The sequence below is a fragment of the Oryza glaberrima genome, chromosome 5 (assembly GCF_000147395.1).
Source record: "Oryza glaberrima chromosome 5, OglaRS2, whole genome shotgun sequence".
Classification (NCBI taxonomy): domain Eukaryota; kingdom Viridiplantae; phylum Streptophyta; class Magnoliopsida; order Poales; family Poaceae; genus Oryza; species Oryza glaberrima.
In genome coordinates this window covers 5,444,252-5,460,956 of record NC_068330.1, presented here as the reverse complement: position 1 = coordinate 5,460,956, position 16,705 = coordinate 5,444,252, and the positions used below count along the sequence as shown (strand labels likewise).

Genomic DNA, 16,705 nt, shown 5'->3' with positions numbered 1-16,705 from the left:
GTTTAGACGACGACGACTTTGGGGGAGAGATGGCATGCGACGATGTGCAGCGTCATCTGCACTCCAGCCAGATTAATCCCCTTTTTTTAAGTAGGTTTGTTTAAATTAAGTATGGCTCGGATGCCGTCCAGTGGCCACTCTGCAGAGATAGGGCCAAACTCCATAGTAATTAATTAAGTATTACCAGTACCTATTATAAATTTTAAAAATAAATTTATTTGAATTTAAAAAAAAAACTTAAGTAATAATTTATTTCGAAAATGTACTGTGTTTTTAAGCCGTTCGATAAGCTTGCTAACGGAAAATATGAGAAAAATGCAGTCTATGTTTCGGATCACTACTAGATCATCCCTGCCGGTTCGATAGTGTTCTAATTTTCTCGTCCAATGTAATCCCATCATAGTATGACACTATTACAGTTTGGAAAAAAAATATGAATTAGCCCCCAAACTATCGCGGTCGACCGAATTACCCTCCTAAACAATAAAACAGGACATTCCTCACCCTCAACTATGTAAACCGGACAAATTACCCCCCTCGACCCAATCCACGGTGGTTTTGATCTACGTGTCGCACGGGTGGCAGTCCAGTCAGCATTCTATTCATTAAAAAATGTGGGACCCACTCTCTTCTCTCTCTCACTCTTCTTCTCTCTCACGCGCACAGTGGCGAGGACGGGGGCGGAGGCGGCGGCGAGGATGGCGGCACGCACGGCACGGCGGCGCGCACGCACGCACGCGGCGGCGAGGACGACGGCATGCCCTGCACGCTCCGTCGACCTCCCTCCGCCCCGCGCTTTCTCTTCCTTCCCTTTCATCTTCCCCTCCATCGGATCGGTGCCGCCGCCGCAGGAGCTCACCATCACGCGGCCCGACGACTGACACCTCCACCTCTGGGAAGGCGATGTCCTGTCAGCCATGCTCCCCATAGATTGGTCTGCTCGGCTCGGCGTCGCTGGCTCGTTTTACTGGTGCCGCACGCCTAGTGTTCGAAGTTATGTCTCAGTGAGGTGGCCTGACTGCTTGCATGATCGTGTTTGCATGTTTTTGGGCAGCGCGATGCATATTGGGAGGCCGTGATGCCCAACCTGAAGCCACCAGTGACCACGACGGCATGAGCTTTGGAGTATAGGGAGGAGATCCTCAGAGCGCTGCGCCGCCGCCTCCGGGCCCTATCCGCGTGCGTGCGCGCCGCCGCGCCATACGTGCCGCCGTGCGCGTCTCGGCCACGCCGCCGTCCTCGCTGCCACCTCCGACCCCGTCCGCGTGCGTGCGCAACGCCGTCCTCGCCGCCGTGCGCGTTTCGGCCACGCCGCTGTCCTCGCCACCTCCTCCGCCCCCTGGCCGCGTGCGTGCGCGCCGCCGTGCCGTGTGTGCTGCCATCCTCGCCACCACCTCCACTCCCCGTCCGCGTGCGTGCGCGCCACCGCGCCGCGCGTGCCACCGTCCTCGCTGCCGCCTCCGACCCCCCGTCCTTGCCGCTGTGCACGTGAGAGAGAGACTGAGAGAGGAAGAGTGAGAGAGAGAAGACAGAGAGTGAGAGAGGAGAGAGAAGAGAAAAAGAGAGTGGGCCCCACATTTTTTTTAATGAATGGAATGCTGACTGGACTCCCACGCGTACGCCATGTAGACCAAAACCACCGCGGATTAGGTCGAGGGGGGTAATTCGTCCGGTTTGCATAGTTGGGGGTGAGGGATGTCCGGTTTTGTGGTTCAGAGGGGTAATTCGGTCGGTCGCGATAGTTCGGGGGGGTAATTCGTACTTTTTCCTTACAGTTTTGGCCTTCTACGATGAATTTTCTTTGACACTTTGAAAATGCTATAGATCACTAGTAATAGAACATTTTTTTCCAAATGGGTCAAAAGTGATTTTCGCATACGGACCTTCAGTCAATCTATCCAGAAAGATCAACGAAAACCACTATTTTTCCATGCAAGTGGTCCACCCGCACACAAAAATCGGTGTTTCGCGTACGAGACCTTCTGCCCGAAAAGACATGCAAAAATCACTATTTTTCCATGTGGGTGGCGCACCCGCACACGAAAATCGGATTTTCACGTGTGGGTGCTTATGTAGTCCGTACGCAAAAATAAATATCCGAAAAAAATCGCAAAAATTCAAGGGCTCGTCTGCCCGCTGCCATCTTAGTCCTCCTGCCACTACCTCTGCTGTCGCTGGATCCACATTGATCGGGGATGGCCACTGGATCCGAGCGGGGGAGCCGCCGTCGCCTCCTTTAATGCGTGGGGGAGCCTGCCATCGGCTGCGCCGCCCACCACCCGCCATCGGCGGTGCCTCTAGCCGCCTATCGTGAGGCCAGCAGAGGCGGATCCGCTTGTTGCCCGCCGCCTGCCATCGGCTGCACCGTCTATCGCCTGTCGCCCGCGGATCTGGTCGTCGCGGGCCCGGCCGAGGTGGATCCAAGCGCCCAAAGACCAAGCCGCGCGCCCATACCTCTCGTCCAGAGAAGATGAGAGAGAGGAAAGTGAGAGGCGGGGAGGTGAGATCTTGCGGGGAAAATGAAAAACGAACCAACCCAATCCCCTTGCCGGAGCGTTGAGAATGGGCAGATCTGGCCAACGCCCTTCATCGAGCGGATCTAGCTAGCGTCCACCTAGCCGGAGCGTGACAGCATGTGAGATGGCCAGGACTTAGCCAATCCACCAAGGCAGTAGGCGGCCTTGAATAGTGGGCAATTGTGTGACAACAACGAGGGCGTGGCGTCGAGACTCGTTCGGGGCGCTCTCGCCACTGCAGCCAGCACGGGGGCATACGCACGCAGGTGCACGGTAGCTCATGATCCCCCTTGGCCCGATCGATGGAGCTGGAGGTTCGGGATGTCGTGGGAGAACGATGATGGGTCACTTGGAGGACAATTAAGCAGGCCGGATGACAGCGGCCTTGGACGTCAGTGGGCGCCAAGGCGTCACCCAACAGCCTGCTCGGTGATAGCAAATGATGTGCGCACACTGTATATTGTCTCTCATGGTCTCTTGGGCTAACCTAAAATTTTGTACTATCAGGCCTTTTAGCCGCTCGTCTAGGAAAAAGTACACCGAAGTTCGGTCCCTCAACTTGTCATCGAGTTACAAATTCGTCCTTGAACCGCAAAACTTCAACTTATAAAACCAGTGCAAACTATATCCCTCGGCGATGTTAACTCCAGTTTCATCCGACGTGGAAGCTTACTCAGCGTGGGACCCACGTCGGTCCCACCTGTCTGCCTCTCCACCTCTCTTCCTCACTCCTCTTATTTTCTCTCACTTTTCTCCTCTTCAGTTGGGCAGCGCAGGACGGGTGGGGGAGGTGGGAGTCCGGCGGCCGGCGATGGGCAACGAGGCGGCGGCGGCAACAACACGGGAGCAGGAGGGCCTCACCCCATGCCACCGCTACCGCCGCCGCTGACGGCGCGGGCGCTAGATCTAGCCACCACGGGCGGCGGTCCATGGACACGTGCGGTCGGTGAACACTAAACCGAGGGACACGTGCGGCGGGCGACAGGCGACGAGGCAGCGGCGGCGACAAAGCGGGAGCAAGAGGGCCTCACCTCACACCACCGCCGCGCCGCCGCCACCACCGACGGCGTAGGCGCCAGATCCCACTGCCACGGGCGGTGGTCCATGGCGGCTTGTCGATGGCGCGGGTGAACATGTCCTTCGCTCCGTGCTGGCGAGGTCACGGCGGACATGCCGCGTGAGCGCGTACCTCCTCATCGCCTCCCTATCCACCAGCTCCACCACCACCGCCTGCTTAAAGTAGTCGTCCGCGTCACCGGCATGGCATCATCGTTAATGGCAAAGCACGTGGGAATGCAACGTTGATGGCGACGATGTGTGTGTACCTGTCGAGGTCCTTGTCGAACTGGTAGAGGAGCTGCACGTGGTTGGAGAGGATGAGCGAGTTGACGTCAGCGGCAGTGGCGATGATCCTCTCATATGTCGCCTTCCATCAGTGGACACGGACGATGTCGATGATCTCCTGCAGGCCGCCCTCGTCGTCGACCAACTCCACCAGCTCAGGCATCTCGACGTCGGCATCCTTGATCTGGTCCATCTCGCCGCCACGGACCACCACTCGTGGCGGCTGGATCTGGCGCCCGCGCCGTCGGCGGCAGCGACGGCGGTAGCGTGGGGTGAGGCTCTATTGCTCCCGCGCTGTCGCCGCCGCCGCCTCGTCGCCCGTCGCTGGCCGCCGGCCGCCGGACTCCTGCCTCCCCCACCCGTCGGCTGCGCTGCCCAACTGAGGAGGAGAAAAGTGAGAGAAGAGAGGTGGAGAGGCTGACATGTGGGACCCACGTGGGTCCGATGCTGAGTCAGCTACTACGTCAAATAAAACCGGAGTTAAAACTATCAAGGACTTATTTTGCACTGGTTTTATAAGTTGAGAGATGTGTTGTATCCGGTTTTGCGGTTCAATGACGACCTTGTAACTCGATGACAAGTTAAGGCATCTTCGGTGTACTTTTTCCACTCGTCTACAACTGGCTAATGGGCTTAGAATACGTCTGAATTGGCCTAAATATTTAGGTCCAGAAAAGGCCCATTAAATGTTACTGATCTGACATTTTCACAAGGAATAAATTCACTTAAAATCCCTTTTAACGGCTGAACCAAATAGCAAGTATATATAGTCCATCCACTGTATCATTATTATGCCGTGTTAACTTTGATCTACAATGATCAGTTTTGATTGACGTAGGAAGTGGAACCCACGTGGGTCCCACATGTGAGCCATGAAGGACGTCTCGTTGGTACGGTGCGGATTACCTGTGGCTGTGGGCGCGCGTGGTGCACGCGCTGCCGTCGTGCTTTCACCCGCGACTCTGCACCGTGGCTTTGCGGGGGATTCCTAACGCGCGCGTACGCGCCGTGCGCGGAAGTCGCGTGCACGCGGCGGATTGTTTGGGTAGCGTAACAGACTGTTAGTTAAGAATAATGACAGTAATTAAGGAAAAAAATTATTTTGAGATTTTTTAACTAATTGATTGAAAATTTTTAAGTTATATTTAAAAATTTTCAATTCAAGATTTGAAAACTTTCAACTCAGATTTAAAAACTTTCAACTCGAGATTTAAAAACTTTCAACTCAGATTTGAATCTCAAAAACTTTCAACTCAGATTTGAAAACTTTTAAGTTAAGATTTGAAAATTTTCGACTCAAAATTTAAAAACGTTCAACTAAAAATATGCTAAAGATTAAAAAAATAATCAGAAAAAAGTGGGGAAAAAAAGCGAAAAAAATCGGTTAAAAAAAGGGCGTGGGGAGGAGGCGCACGCGCGAATTAGCAAATCCGGGCTTTGTGCGCCGCCCAACATCGCTATCTCTTCATCGCTGCCAAGCATCCACTGCCCAACCATAGAACACATCCCATCCAGAAATTCGCATCTCTGATTTGACTAGATAGCACCCAAACAAAACACAAATCGAAACTCCCCTAAATGCTCCATACCAACAAACTAAATTCACGATTCATCTCTACTATTATAAAATCTGAAGATGTTTTCGTGGTCCGTCATTCATGTTTGAGTCGGTTATAAATAAATGATATAAAATTTAAAGATGTTTTCGCGGTCCATCATCCGTGTTTTGAGTCGGTTTTGATTTTATATTTTGGTTTTAATCTATATCTCTTCTCTATCTCTACTATTATAAAAATTGAAAATGTTTTTACTGATATTTTAGTACATTATTCGTGTATGAGTCGGTTTTTAAGTTCGTTTGCATTTTAAACTTGTCAAATTTGTCCCTCGCAAAAAAAAAACTTTTCGAATTTGTCAAACCTCTTATGCTTGGTACACTCTAATCCTTTCCCGTGATAACTTCTCAAATTCACTCCAGAATACAAAGAGGTTTGGCATACAAATCAAAGAATAGAGGAAAGGATTAGGAAGAAGCAATCTAGAACAAGAAGAAGCAGGCTATTAGAGGCTAGAGAATTAGAGTTTGAGTCAGAGAAGCATTGGAGAATAGGAGACGAGGCAAACGCCTTTGTTCGATGCCGTGTTCTGTGGCTGGCAGTTCCTTTGTACTCCTGTGACTTGGGCCAAGCCCAGTTTAACCTGCAGACCACTATCCAGCCCATCGTGTATCACATCATTGGGTACATGACATGGCGCTAGCTCTTCTTCATTGGCATGTAATCTTAATCTTAATAATAACTAATTAAAAGATTCATATTTTTCCGTTCGTCACCCCCTCTATTCGTCCGTATTTTCGTCCCTCCCTTAAATTCCAATCCGATTTCAATTCTGTGAATGATCGAAAAAATTGAAAAAGGAAAAAAGAGAAATCCAAACTTTAACACCCAAAAACACCAAATATATCGACCCAAAACACCAAATACATCGAGTCCGTCGCCGCCGCTCGGGATTGGGTTAGGCGCCGCCGCCGCTGCCACCTGCCGGTGATGGGGGAGGGCGCCGCCGCCGCTGCCGGTGTTGGGGGAAGACGCCGCCGCACTGCCGGTGGTGGGGGAGGACGCAGCCGCGCCACCGGTAGTGGGGGAGCCGCTGTCGCCGCTCACGGGTGGAGGACGCCCCTGCCACTCACGAGGGAGGACGCTGCCACCGCTGCCCCTGCTCGTTGCCGCCGCCGCTCGGGGGGAGAGGCGCCGCCACCGCCATTGCTGCTCCGGCGGCGGCATGGCGGCGGCGGCGCCGTCGCTCGGGGGGAGGGCGCCGCCACCGCCACTTGGGCTCGGGGCGAGAGGCGCCGCCGCTTGGGGGAGGGGCGAGAGGCGCTGCCGCAGCCGGCACCGCTCGGGAGAGGGAGAGCAGTAAAGGAGGGGGCCGGGGGGGAGGGGGTGGGAATGAGTCCTAGGTTAGGTTTTGGGTGTAGTTATTTAGGTTAGGATTAATCTGTACCGTCCATTCGATCGGACGGTTCTAGCTACTCCCGCGTTAGGCCGCCGAATAGACCGTGTGGTCGATTTCAGGAGGATGCAAAATGAACTTTAACAGAGAAAGGAAACAAGGCAGATACATAGAATAGATGTAAGGGTATAGAATATAAGCTTTCTATATTCAGCCCAAACCTGAAAGGGAGGATGTTGATTCCTTTTCCAATTAAATAATTGTTAAATGAGGTTTGTATTATTAAAATTAGCAATTAAGCTCTAAAATTTCCAATAAAATTCCAAAGAACGTAACTAAACATGAAGAATTTAATAATAAAATTAAATTTAACCTGTTATTTTATTTCTCACACTTGCTTTACTTGTAAATTGATTTTTTACACAAGGGAGGGAATATAAACTTTCTACACAATGTAAATTTTTCTTTAACTTTCCCTCAAATTTCTGGTCTGTACACTTCCCGTTGCAACGCACGGGCACTTTTATTAGATAATGTATGAATCGGTAAAAAAATGAAGAGCAATACTCCCTGCGTGTTGCAATAGTCGAGCTAGGAAGCTAGCATCGACGGCAAGTAGCAATTTGCACGACAGGTTGACAGGCAACTTTCAGGCACACACCGGCGACGCGCTAGGCGTGGATAACTGGACACACCCTCATCTCTCCCGATTTATAATCATCTGTAGGTAGTCCCGGTAACAAACCGAGAGAGGGAATTCGGTACTAAGATGATGATCTTTGGCCCAGATTCAAATACCCGGAAGTAAAAGAAATATCTTTAGTCCACTAACCGGAACTAAAGGAGTTGCGCCACGTGACTGGCACAACCATCTTTAGTCCACTAAAGATTTTTTTTCTTTTCCTTTATCATTGTTTATTCTGTTTGAATATTGATTTCAAACCAAACTCAACGATAAAAACATCCTCATTCACAAAATCATCCACAAATCAACAATAAAATTATCCACATTCACACAAACACCTCAAAATCACCCACAAATTTACATCACAAAATCATTCACAAAAACATCTAAAAATCCCCAAATTTACAACACAAAAACATCTAAAAGAATCCCCAAATTTATTCCCGCAGCCCCACCGGGCGCTGCCGCCCACAGTCGTGATGGCCACGGCGCCGCCAGCCATAGCCCACCACGCCGGGCGGTGCCGCCTGCCACCGACGGCGCGCCTACCGCCGCCCGCCGCACCAGGCGCTGCCGCCTGCCGCCAACGGCTGCCGCGTCCTCTCGCATCCGGCCACCCGCCGCCTACCGCATCCGGCCACCTGTCGGCCGCAGCCGACAAAGAAGGGAGGGGAGGAGGAGGAGGAGTAGGAGGGACGAGGAGAAGAGGATAAGAAGATAGGAGAAGGATGAGTACTAGTAGGAGATAAGGTTGAGGGATATATATATATATATATATATATATATATATATATATATATATATATATATATATATATATATATATATATAGGGTGCATGCCACGGCCTAACACTGAATGAACTGGACTAAAGATGATCTTTATCCCATGTTTAGTCCCGGTCGAGACTAAAGACCATCTAGTTTTAAACCGGGACTAAAAATAATTTTTAGACCTGATTTTTGGGTGAACCAGGATTATTGTGGTTTTTGGGTAACCCACGAAAGATGGTTTCTCCAGTAGTGTCCCTCGCTCGCTTGCGCGCACACACGCACGCACACGCCGGACACATTATGGTTCGTTCTGATCTCGCTCGCCTCCCGGTCATCACTCCTACAGAAGAAGAGCGTCATCGCCGTAGCCTCAGCCTCTCCTAAGGGTGAGTTTGAGAGATAGGGGATTGAGAAGATTAGAAAGATACGCAAAACGAGATGAGCCATTAGCGCATGATTAATTGAGTATAAACTATTTTAAATTTCAAAAATAGATTTATATGAATTTTTAAAGCAACTTTCCTATAGAAAATTTTTGCAAAAAACGCATCGTTTAATAGTTTGGAAAGCGTGTGTGCGGAAAACGAGGTGTTTTCTCACCCTATCTCACACAAACGAACACAGCCTAAATCTCGTGCTGCCCTGCTGCTGCCGAGAAGGGGACAGAGAGAGGACGTAGGGAAGGAAGAAGCGAGAGATGATGACACGTGGATCTCACTGTATTGTTTTTATTTTTGTGATGAATATATTATCACGTGGATGTCGTATCAGCGAAAACCATCCGTAAAAATGCCGAGGGAGCTACTATGCATGGTTTTAGTGATTGAAGAAATTGTTATACCTGGTTTTACAGTTAAGAGATACGAATCAGATCCGACCTATGTTGAGGGACCCTAAAAGAACTTTTTCCTATGGTTCAGTGTCATTAGGCCCGCCCATATTCAGCCCAAACTAGCTGTGAGAACACATAGACTGAAAAGGAATAAGTTCACCGGAGGTCCCTCAACTTAACAGCGAGATTTTTTGAGATCCCTTAACCACAAAACCAGAAATCTCCGCCCCTAAACTATACAAAACCGTTCACTCAAAGTCCCTAGAAAGTATATATGGGTGGTTTCGTTGACGTGGCATCCTAGTCAGCAAAAAAAGTTAAAAAAAGTATGTGGGACCCACATGTCAGCTGCACGTTTTTTTTCTTCTCCTTCTCTTTTCTTTTCTCTCTTCCCTCTTCTCTTCTTCAGTAAGGGAGACCGGCGGCGATGGCGGCGGCGGTGTCTGGCCCCGCGGGGCCCAGCCTGGTGGGGCCCATGTGGGCCCCACATGTTATCTCCCTCACCACGCCGCAGCATGCCGACGACGGAGGAGCTGAAGGCGCTCCTGTCTCAGCGCTGGGCTATTCTGCGGGCGACTGCCGACCAACGCCGCCTTCCGCCAGTGCTCTAGCTGAAGGTGCACACAGCGCAGCGTCGACGACTTCGGCCAGTCTCCGGCGTTCATCGCGTCAGCGTTCGAGGAGCAAGGGCGGCGCGGCGTCGATGATGGCTCGCTGGATGCGACCGTGGCGGGAGCGCGATTCTCCTCAACTCCTCAAGGAGGCCATCCATGTCGTCAGCTACACGTTCGAGGAGCGGACGAGATGGGCCAAAGAGGTCACAGCCTCGCCGATGATCACTTCGCCTTCCGCTCCCATGGATCACAGGAAAAAATTGAGAAACTACCAATGTTTCAATTAACCATGATAGATTTATGCTAGAAATTAAAATTGAGTATTTCATGTTTCGTTTCTTTCTTCCATCGAGAAAAGCTGCTGCTGCCCCCACACGTGAGTGTGCTGTGAGCGTGGGTCATGCTAGCTGTTGTCTGCTGCCGATCGACTTCTGTTCCAGTCGCCAAATGCAGGCTCACCGGAAGGTTCGGCGCCGTGGAAGCCCTCAACGTCAGCTAGCTGCCGTCGCTACTCGCTCGATGAGAAACTTAATTTACACGAATACACAACGTACACAAACGGGGGAGTGGTGGGTCAGTGGGAGTGCGCTGGGACGGGGTACGCTACGTACTCGCGGTTGCGGCCGCCGGCCGGCACGAGGCATGCCTCGCCCTACCGAGCACTCCATCGCTGGTCGTCGGCGTACTGCTCGCCGGCGAGGCCGGCATACAGGAGCTACACGCGGGCCAGCCCCACGGACGTCTTCGCGGGGGCGTCGCGGCGAACGGTGGCGGCCATGGAGATCCTGCTGAGCCGGCGGCACACCCCGTCTGGACCGGCTGGGGCGGCAGGCGTCTCGGACTCCTGTAGCGGCTGGGCTACGTGACCCGCGTTGCCTACCCGCTTGCCTCCCTCCCGCTCACCGTCTACTGTGCGCTCCCGGCCGTCTGCCTCCTCATCGGCAAGTCCACGTTCCCCAGCGACGTGAGCTACTACGATGGTGTCCTCATCCTGCTGCTCTTCTCCGTGGCTGCGTCGGTCGTGCTCGGGCTGAGGTGGAGCCGCGTGCCACTGCGGGCGTGGTGGTCGGACGAGAAGCTCTGGACGCACGCTCTCCAGCCGGCAACGACGACGAGGACTCTGGCGGCAACGGCGGATCTCGTGTGCCGCGGTCGAGGCAGGGACGGGAGCAGCAGCAGAAGGGAGAAGAGAGAAAGGAGAAGAAAATATAAGAAAATAAGATATGCAGTTGACATGTGGGCCCCACATGTTTTGTTTAAAATTTTTTTTGCTGACTAGGATGCCACGTCAGCGAAACCATCCATATATACTGCCTAGGGACCTTGAGTGAACGGTTTTGTATAGTTTAGGGATAGAGATTTCTGGTTTTGTGGTTAAGGAACCTTAAAAAATCTCGCTGTTAAGTTGAGGGACCTCGGGTGAACTTATCCCGACTGAAAAACAGGCAAACTGGGCCGGAAAGTGTTTATCCGTCGATTTGACCCAGTAAATATTACTAGCATCCAAAAACCCATTTAGCGCCTACATCGCTGCTAGTACAGTTTCTCCCTAGATGCATCTGATCATCTGATTAGTATGCTTACAAAAGAATTACTACATCACTAGCTACTAATTGAGTAGTACTAATAGATATATATACGATGAAGGCGATGATGACCACAGCCGCATCAATCACTTCCGAACACAGCCAAACTGTAACTGTACCTACATTTATTTGTCGGACAAGTAGTTCTGACTTTTTACATATAGTGATCCATACATATCACCTGACAGCATCAGCGGAGATTGTGTGCATTATTGACCCCGCAATAACAGCAACTGACGCATGACCTACTCCCTCCGTTTCAGAGAAAACAATCTAATATTAGCTGGGATATTTTATAGGACCATCTTCTCTAGCTACAGGCCAAGCACGCACACGAAGAGGCACGACGCTCAGGCCATATCCAGCGGAGCAGCCCGTCGGTGCTCGCGCTTTAGAGATGGAGGCCATTGAGCGCGACGAGGGTGCTCCCTGGCTGGACACGCTCCTCCAGCATGTGTGCAGCGCAGAGCTCGGTGTCCCACCTGCGGAGTTCCTTCCTGAGCAACCATGATCTCGTATCCTCCTTCTTCAGCCCCGCCACCCCGTTCAACACCGCAAAACATGCCTCCATCTCGGCCGTGGCGGCGATAAGAGCATCAGGTCGCTTCAGCTTCGGATCTGGCGGAGGGACCCAAGTGTGTCGAAGCGGCCGGCTGTCGGGGTCAGCGTTAAGGGGATCTATTGTGCTGTGTGGAGGATCACTTCCACCTCCACCTTGTCGCCACAGGAGATAGCCGTCTTCTGGCCATAGCGGAATGGAGTGGCAGCCATGGCAGTGACACGGAGGAAGGGATGGGCGCAAGGAAGGGATGGGTGTGGTTCAGCGGATGACCACCATGTGGATTTGTCGCCGTCCACGACCATCAGCCAGCATACCCGGAGCTCACTGGCTGGCTGTCCTCTGGCGCAGGCTTGCTACTTGGAGACGAAGATGACTAGTATTGACTGAGGATGAAGATGCCTGCGACAAAAGTGTGACGGAGATGACATAAATCGTGATGGAATGGCATGGTTCTAATTTTAGAAGATTGTAGTGGAATCTACTCAACTTCACGAGTAGTACTGTCATTTTTTCAATATGTGGCATAAATCAAATCAACCCTTTAGGGTACTGTAGTAGTGGAATTTATCGGTTTATTTCAAGACGGAGAGAATAAGGAGGATTTTTTTCCTTGCACGTGATTTTAAGACCGGTTTATTTGCCAGCCACTTGATTCTGCTCCAAACAAGAATATGTATCCTCTACAGTACCAAGATCATATGCATGCCAACGGTGGTGGCCATCCGATCCACGATTAACGTATCGGATCAAATGCCCACCGTTACATTACAAACAGTGACAATGTACAGTAAATCTCAAGAAACTATTGCTACACTGTGATGGGTACAGTAACAAAATGGTACAGTAATCCTGTTCAGGCAGGCATCGATCCATGGATGGCTAACTGCGTCACAGCTCACAAGACAGCAGCTGCTGCATATCCTTCAGACACACAGGTAGCTGAAACAGTAGTAGTGAGGTTGATGATCCAAAGGACACATTGCTTTCTCCTCTCTGTTCTCTGATTTGCGACCTGTCGACTCTTGATATAGTTAATTAGTTTTTGTCATAGTACAAGGCCAGGTGATGAACATTTCCCTGTCTATAGCCCTGAAGTATGAGAGGATGAACAGTAGTGTGAGTTGGAAACAGATGGTAGGAGTACGTACGTATATATAGCTGTGTTCTGCGCTACGTACAGTACCATTTCCGAATGTTCAATTCACACAGCTAATGTACTACAGTACTACGATCTATTTATATATGATATCTTGCGATTTCCAGTTATTGTCTGACACTGTTTCATGTGATGTGTTGTTTCTCAACGTCAAAGAAACCGCATCTAGCTTGTCTCCCTCCTCTTGGGAGGAATTACTTCTTGTTATAGTTACATGTATTCTCTCTGTCCACAAGTCAAGAAATTCTATTTTTCCAATATTACCCATACAAAAATACTATTTTTCCATTAGTGAGATAGAAACGAGCCTAACTTGGTTATTTAAACAAGAGAGTAAAAACATAAGCTCAGCTATCAGCTCGTTTCTTGGCTCAAGCTGGCACGCAAGCTAGCCTCCCAACAATAATTATCGGAGAGGTGATGGATGACAATAGAACGACGACGTGAGCGACCGAGGTAGACATAGACGTAGGATTTCAAGATGGATCATTAAAGAGTGCAAGAATAATAATAATAAAAAAGTTGCGAGTCAAGACCAACAAGATAACGAGGAAGTAGATCTTCCAACTTTACTCTTATTTTGAGTGGCTAATATTTGAGCTCCACAGCTCATTGGTTCAGCTTGTCAGTGACTCACGTCAGAGGGCAGTACGTCAGAGGATCCCTCTCCGGTGGCAAGGCCGCCAGGCACCATTCATGTCATGCTGTATCTCCTGATGCGGTAAACCCGTGACTTGCAGGCCGTGTCCATTTGAGAAAATAGGCGAACTACTGAGTTACAGGGGAAGGGAAATGAGGGTTAGTTTTTTTTTTCCTTCCTAGTGCTTCAGCTTGTCATTTGGCCAAACTAATGGGCCATACCATTAGCTCCGGCTCACCTCATTTTAAAAACGAGCTGAGGATGAGGCTTGGGTTTCATTAGTTAGGCTCTCGAGTCAAACCGAGCCCGTGCGACCCGATCCAAGCCCGAGTAATATATTTTTCCACCCATAGTGAGAAGCACTTTGGTGTTTTTTTTTCCTCTTTACTACAATTAATTAACTATTTCATGATATGTTAATAAGAAGGGTTGATTTTGGACAGAGCAAGTATGTATAATTATCTAGTCAAAATTTTCCTCTTCTGGTATTTGCTAAGGAGAGAAAGGTTATACCTGCACATTTTGTCAGCCCTAGCCTTTGGTTTGGGTTCCATTTATTGCGAGCTAGCTAGAACACGGGGAGTTAACTAATTTTTTTTTCTGACATCGGAGTTAACTAATTGCACTGCACCATGCATGTTATAAGAGTACCGGTATTCACCAATTTAATGGTGTACACATGTATGCGCGCGCTAATATATGCTTCGTAGCAGCTTGATGGAACCAACATTATGGAAGTATCTTCATCAGAGGACAGAGGATGTATACATATGTTTGTGCTTATAGATTGTTTAATTATCATTTCTAATGCAACAGATTATATAGATTTATACCACCATCCAAATGATTATTAATAGAATATATAGTGATATTGAAACTCATAAATCAACGGCTGATATCACTTTTAATAGTGATAGAACTAATAGTAGAATACTACCAGTAGACCGCCAATAGATTTATACCACCACCCAAATGATTAGTAATAGAATATATAGTGATATTGAAACTCATAAATCAACGGCTGAGATCACTTTTAATAGTGATAGAACTAATAGTAGAATACTACCAGTAGACCGCCATAAAATACTCAATCAAACTTCTAAATTATTGTAAGTAGAAGACATATTGTGTTTTATGCGAAAAGGATGAAATAAGCTAAAATTAAAAACAAAATAAAATGCCCTATAATATCTTACAAGTTGTTTAAGAGGTTAGTTGTCAAACATGGTAGGTAAGTAATATACAGTTACGATTGCCCGCTGTTAATCAAAAAATAATCACTACCTCCTCTTTTCCTCTTAAGTATCATGCCAACCTCGATAAATATATATGAATCCTAAGGACATGTACAATGGTGATGAATAGTAGACTCTCAACTTGGCTAATTAGGAATATCCACTGAAAAGAAAGAAAGAGAAGAGACAAAATATCATTGGTATTGTCTAAGAGGCTGTACTAGGCTCTATCATTGTACATGTCCAAAGCTATTTCTGCCATAGTACCATCATTAAATTTGACTGAAATGTTTACAGATTTCTCCAAGTATGACATGCCATTTATCTCCACATATGACATGCTATATATTGCCAAATTTTAATTAACATGAGAGTATATCACAGCTGTCCTAATAATAACTGCAGAAACATTTTTGTCATATCAATATGATACCATACAGTAAAAAAACATAGGGCTCCTTCCCCCCTACAAACAACCAAATGAACAACACAACAATTAATACTTGATACGATATAAAACAGTGCAATAAAACCCCGCGAAACAGTAACGCCAACTTGGTTGATCCTCAAACAGCAATGGACGTTCCAAGCTTGTTCACGTCGCCGGAGTTGGCGGCCTCCATCGCCACCGCGGCAGCGGCGGCGTCGCCACGGCGGCCGGCGAGCGCCTCCTCCACCCTGCGCGCCATGCCGTCGATCCCGTCCTGCAGCCGCGCGGCGAGCGCCTCCTTGGCCGTGCCGGCCACGGGCTCGCACTCGAACTCCCACCGGAGCTCGCACCCGCCGGTGCCGGCGGCGGCACCGGCGGCGGCGACGCTGAGCGTGGCGAAGAACGTGCCGAAGCCCATGTTGTTGTCGTTCATCTCGTACCGCAGCGCCCGCCCGGCGGCGTCGTGCTCGAGCAGCGTCTCGTGCGCCCAGTCGGCGGCGCCGGCGACGCCGCCGGCGCGGCCGGGGACGCCCTCGCAGTAGCGCACGCACCCCGGCGAGCGTGGCGAGCCGGAGACGCGGCGGCACTTGGCGACGCCCGGGTGCCACCGGTGGAACGCCAGGAAATCGGAGAGCAGCGCCCACGCCTCGTCGGCCGTCGCCGCCGGCGCCGCCGCCGTCACGCGCCCCGTCCACTCCAGCTCCTGCTTCCTCCTCGCCGCCGCCGCCGCCATTGCTGTACTCCTACCTACTCGTGCTCTGTGTCCAAGAGCTAGTGTGTACGTGTCATACTGTTTTATAGGGCGGGAAAACGGGTTTCGGGTTTACGGGCAGGGACATGTGGGACCCGGAAATGAGGCAGTATTGGGGCAAGTGGTACACTGTGCCATCACGTCATGCCAGGGATTGGGACCCACGGGAATGTACGGCCCGTGTTGTCATGAACTGTTTGTGCATCTGACTCTGACCCCTGCGAGCCTAACGATATCGACAGTAAGGCCATGCCCAATGCCAGCCGTGGCGAGTGGTCTCGTCCGGTCACATCAGAATGAATATAGAGCAAAAACCGTCATCTCGATTGAGCAAGTGGCTCTATAAAGAAGACACTCATACTTTACTGAGAAGACGATGGTTTTGGTGGATCAGAAGAGAGGACAATGAGTGAAAATTGGAGATCCAGAGGAGATTGGGATGGATGATTTTGGAGAGCAAAATGGACGATTGGGAAGCAATCAAGTCACCATTGACAAAATCAGTTCACATCCGGCCTTTCGAATTAACGCGAATTTATGGGATCGAGCTCTAGTCCTATTAGACCGACTTTACACTACTGCTTTATTGAGGTCACCACCTACGCCGTCGTTCATCTGGTTCTAACACAT

General features: G+C 49.9%; 1 protein-coding gene across 1 annotated transcript; it reads right to left on the bottom strand.

Moving 5' to 3' along the window:
* Nucleotides 1–15,304: 15,304 nt before the first annotated feature.
* LOC127774452 (lachrymatory-factor synthase-like) lies at nt 15,305–16,084 on the bottom strand. The gene has a single exon (XM_052300705.1). It carries the CDS (start codon nt 16,055–16,057, stop codon nt 15,461–15,463), a length of 597 nt encoding a protein of 198 aa, XP_052156665.1. The 5' UTR covers nt 16,058–16,084; the 3' UTR covers nt 15,305–15,460.
* Nucleotides 16,085–16,705: the final 621 nt, after the last annotated feature.

Coding starts and splice junctions, on each gene's coding strand:
- LOC127774452 (XM_052300705.1), bottom strand. CDS start 16,057: ATGGCGGCGGCGGCGGCGAGGAGGAAGCAGGAGCTGGAGTGGACGGGG.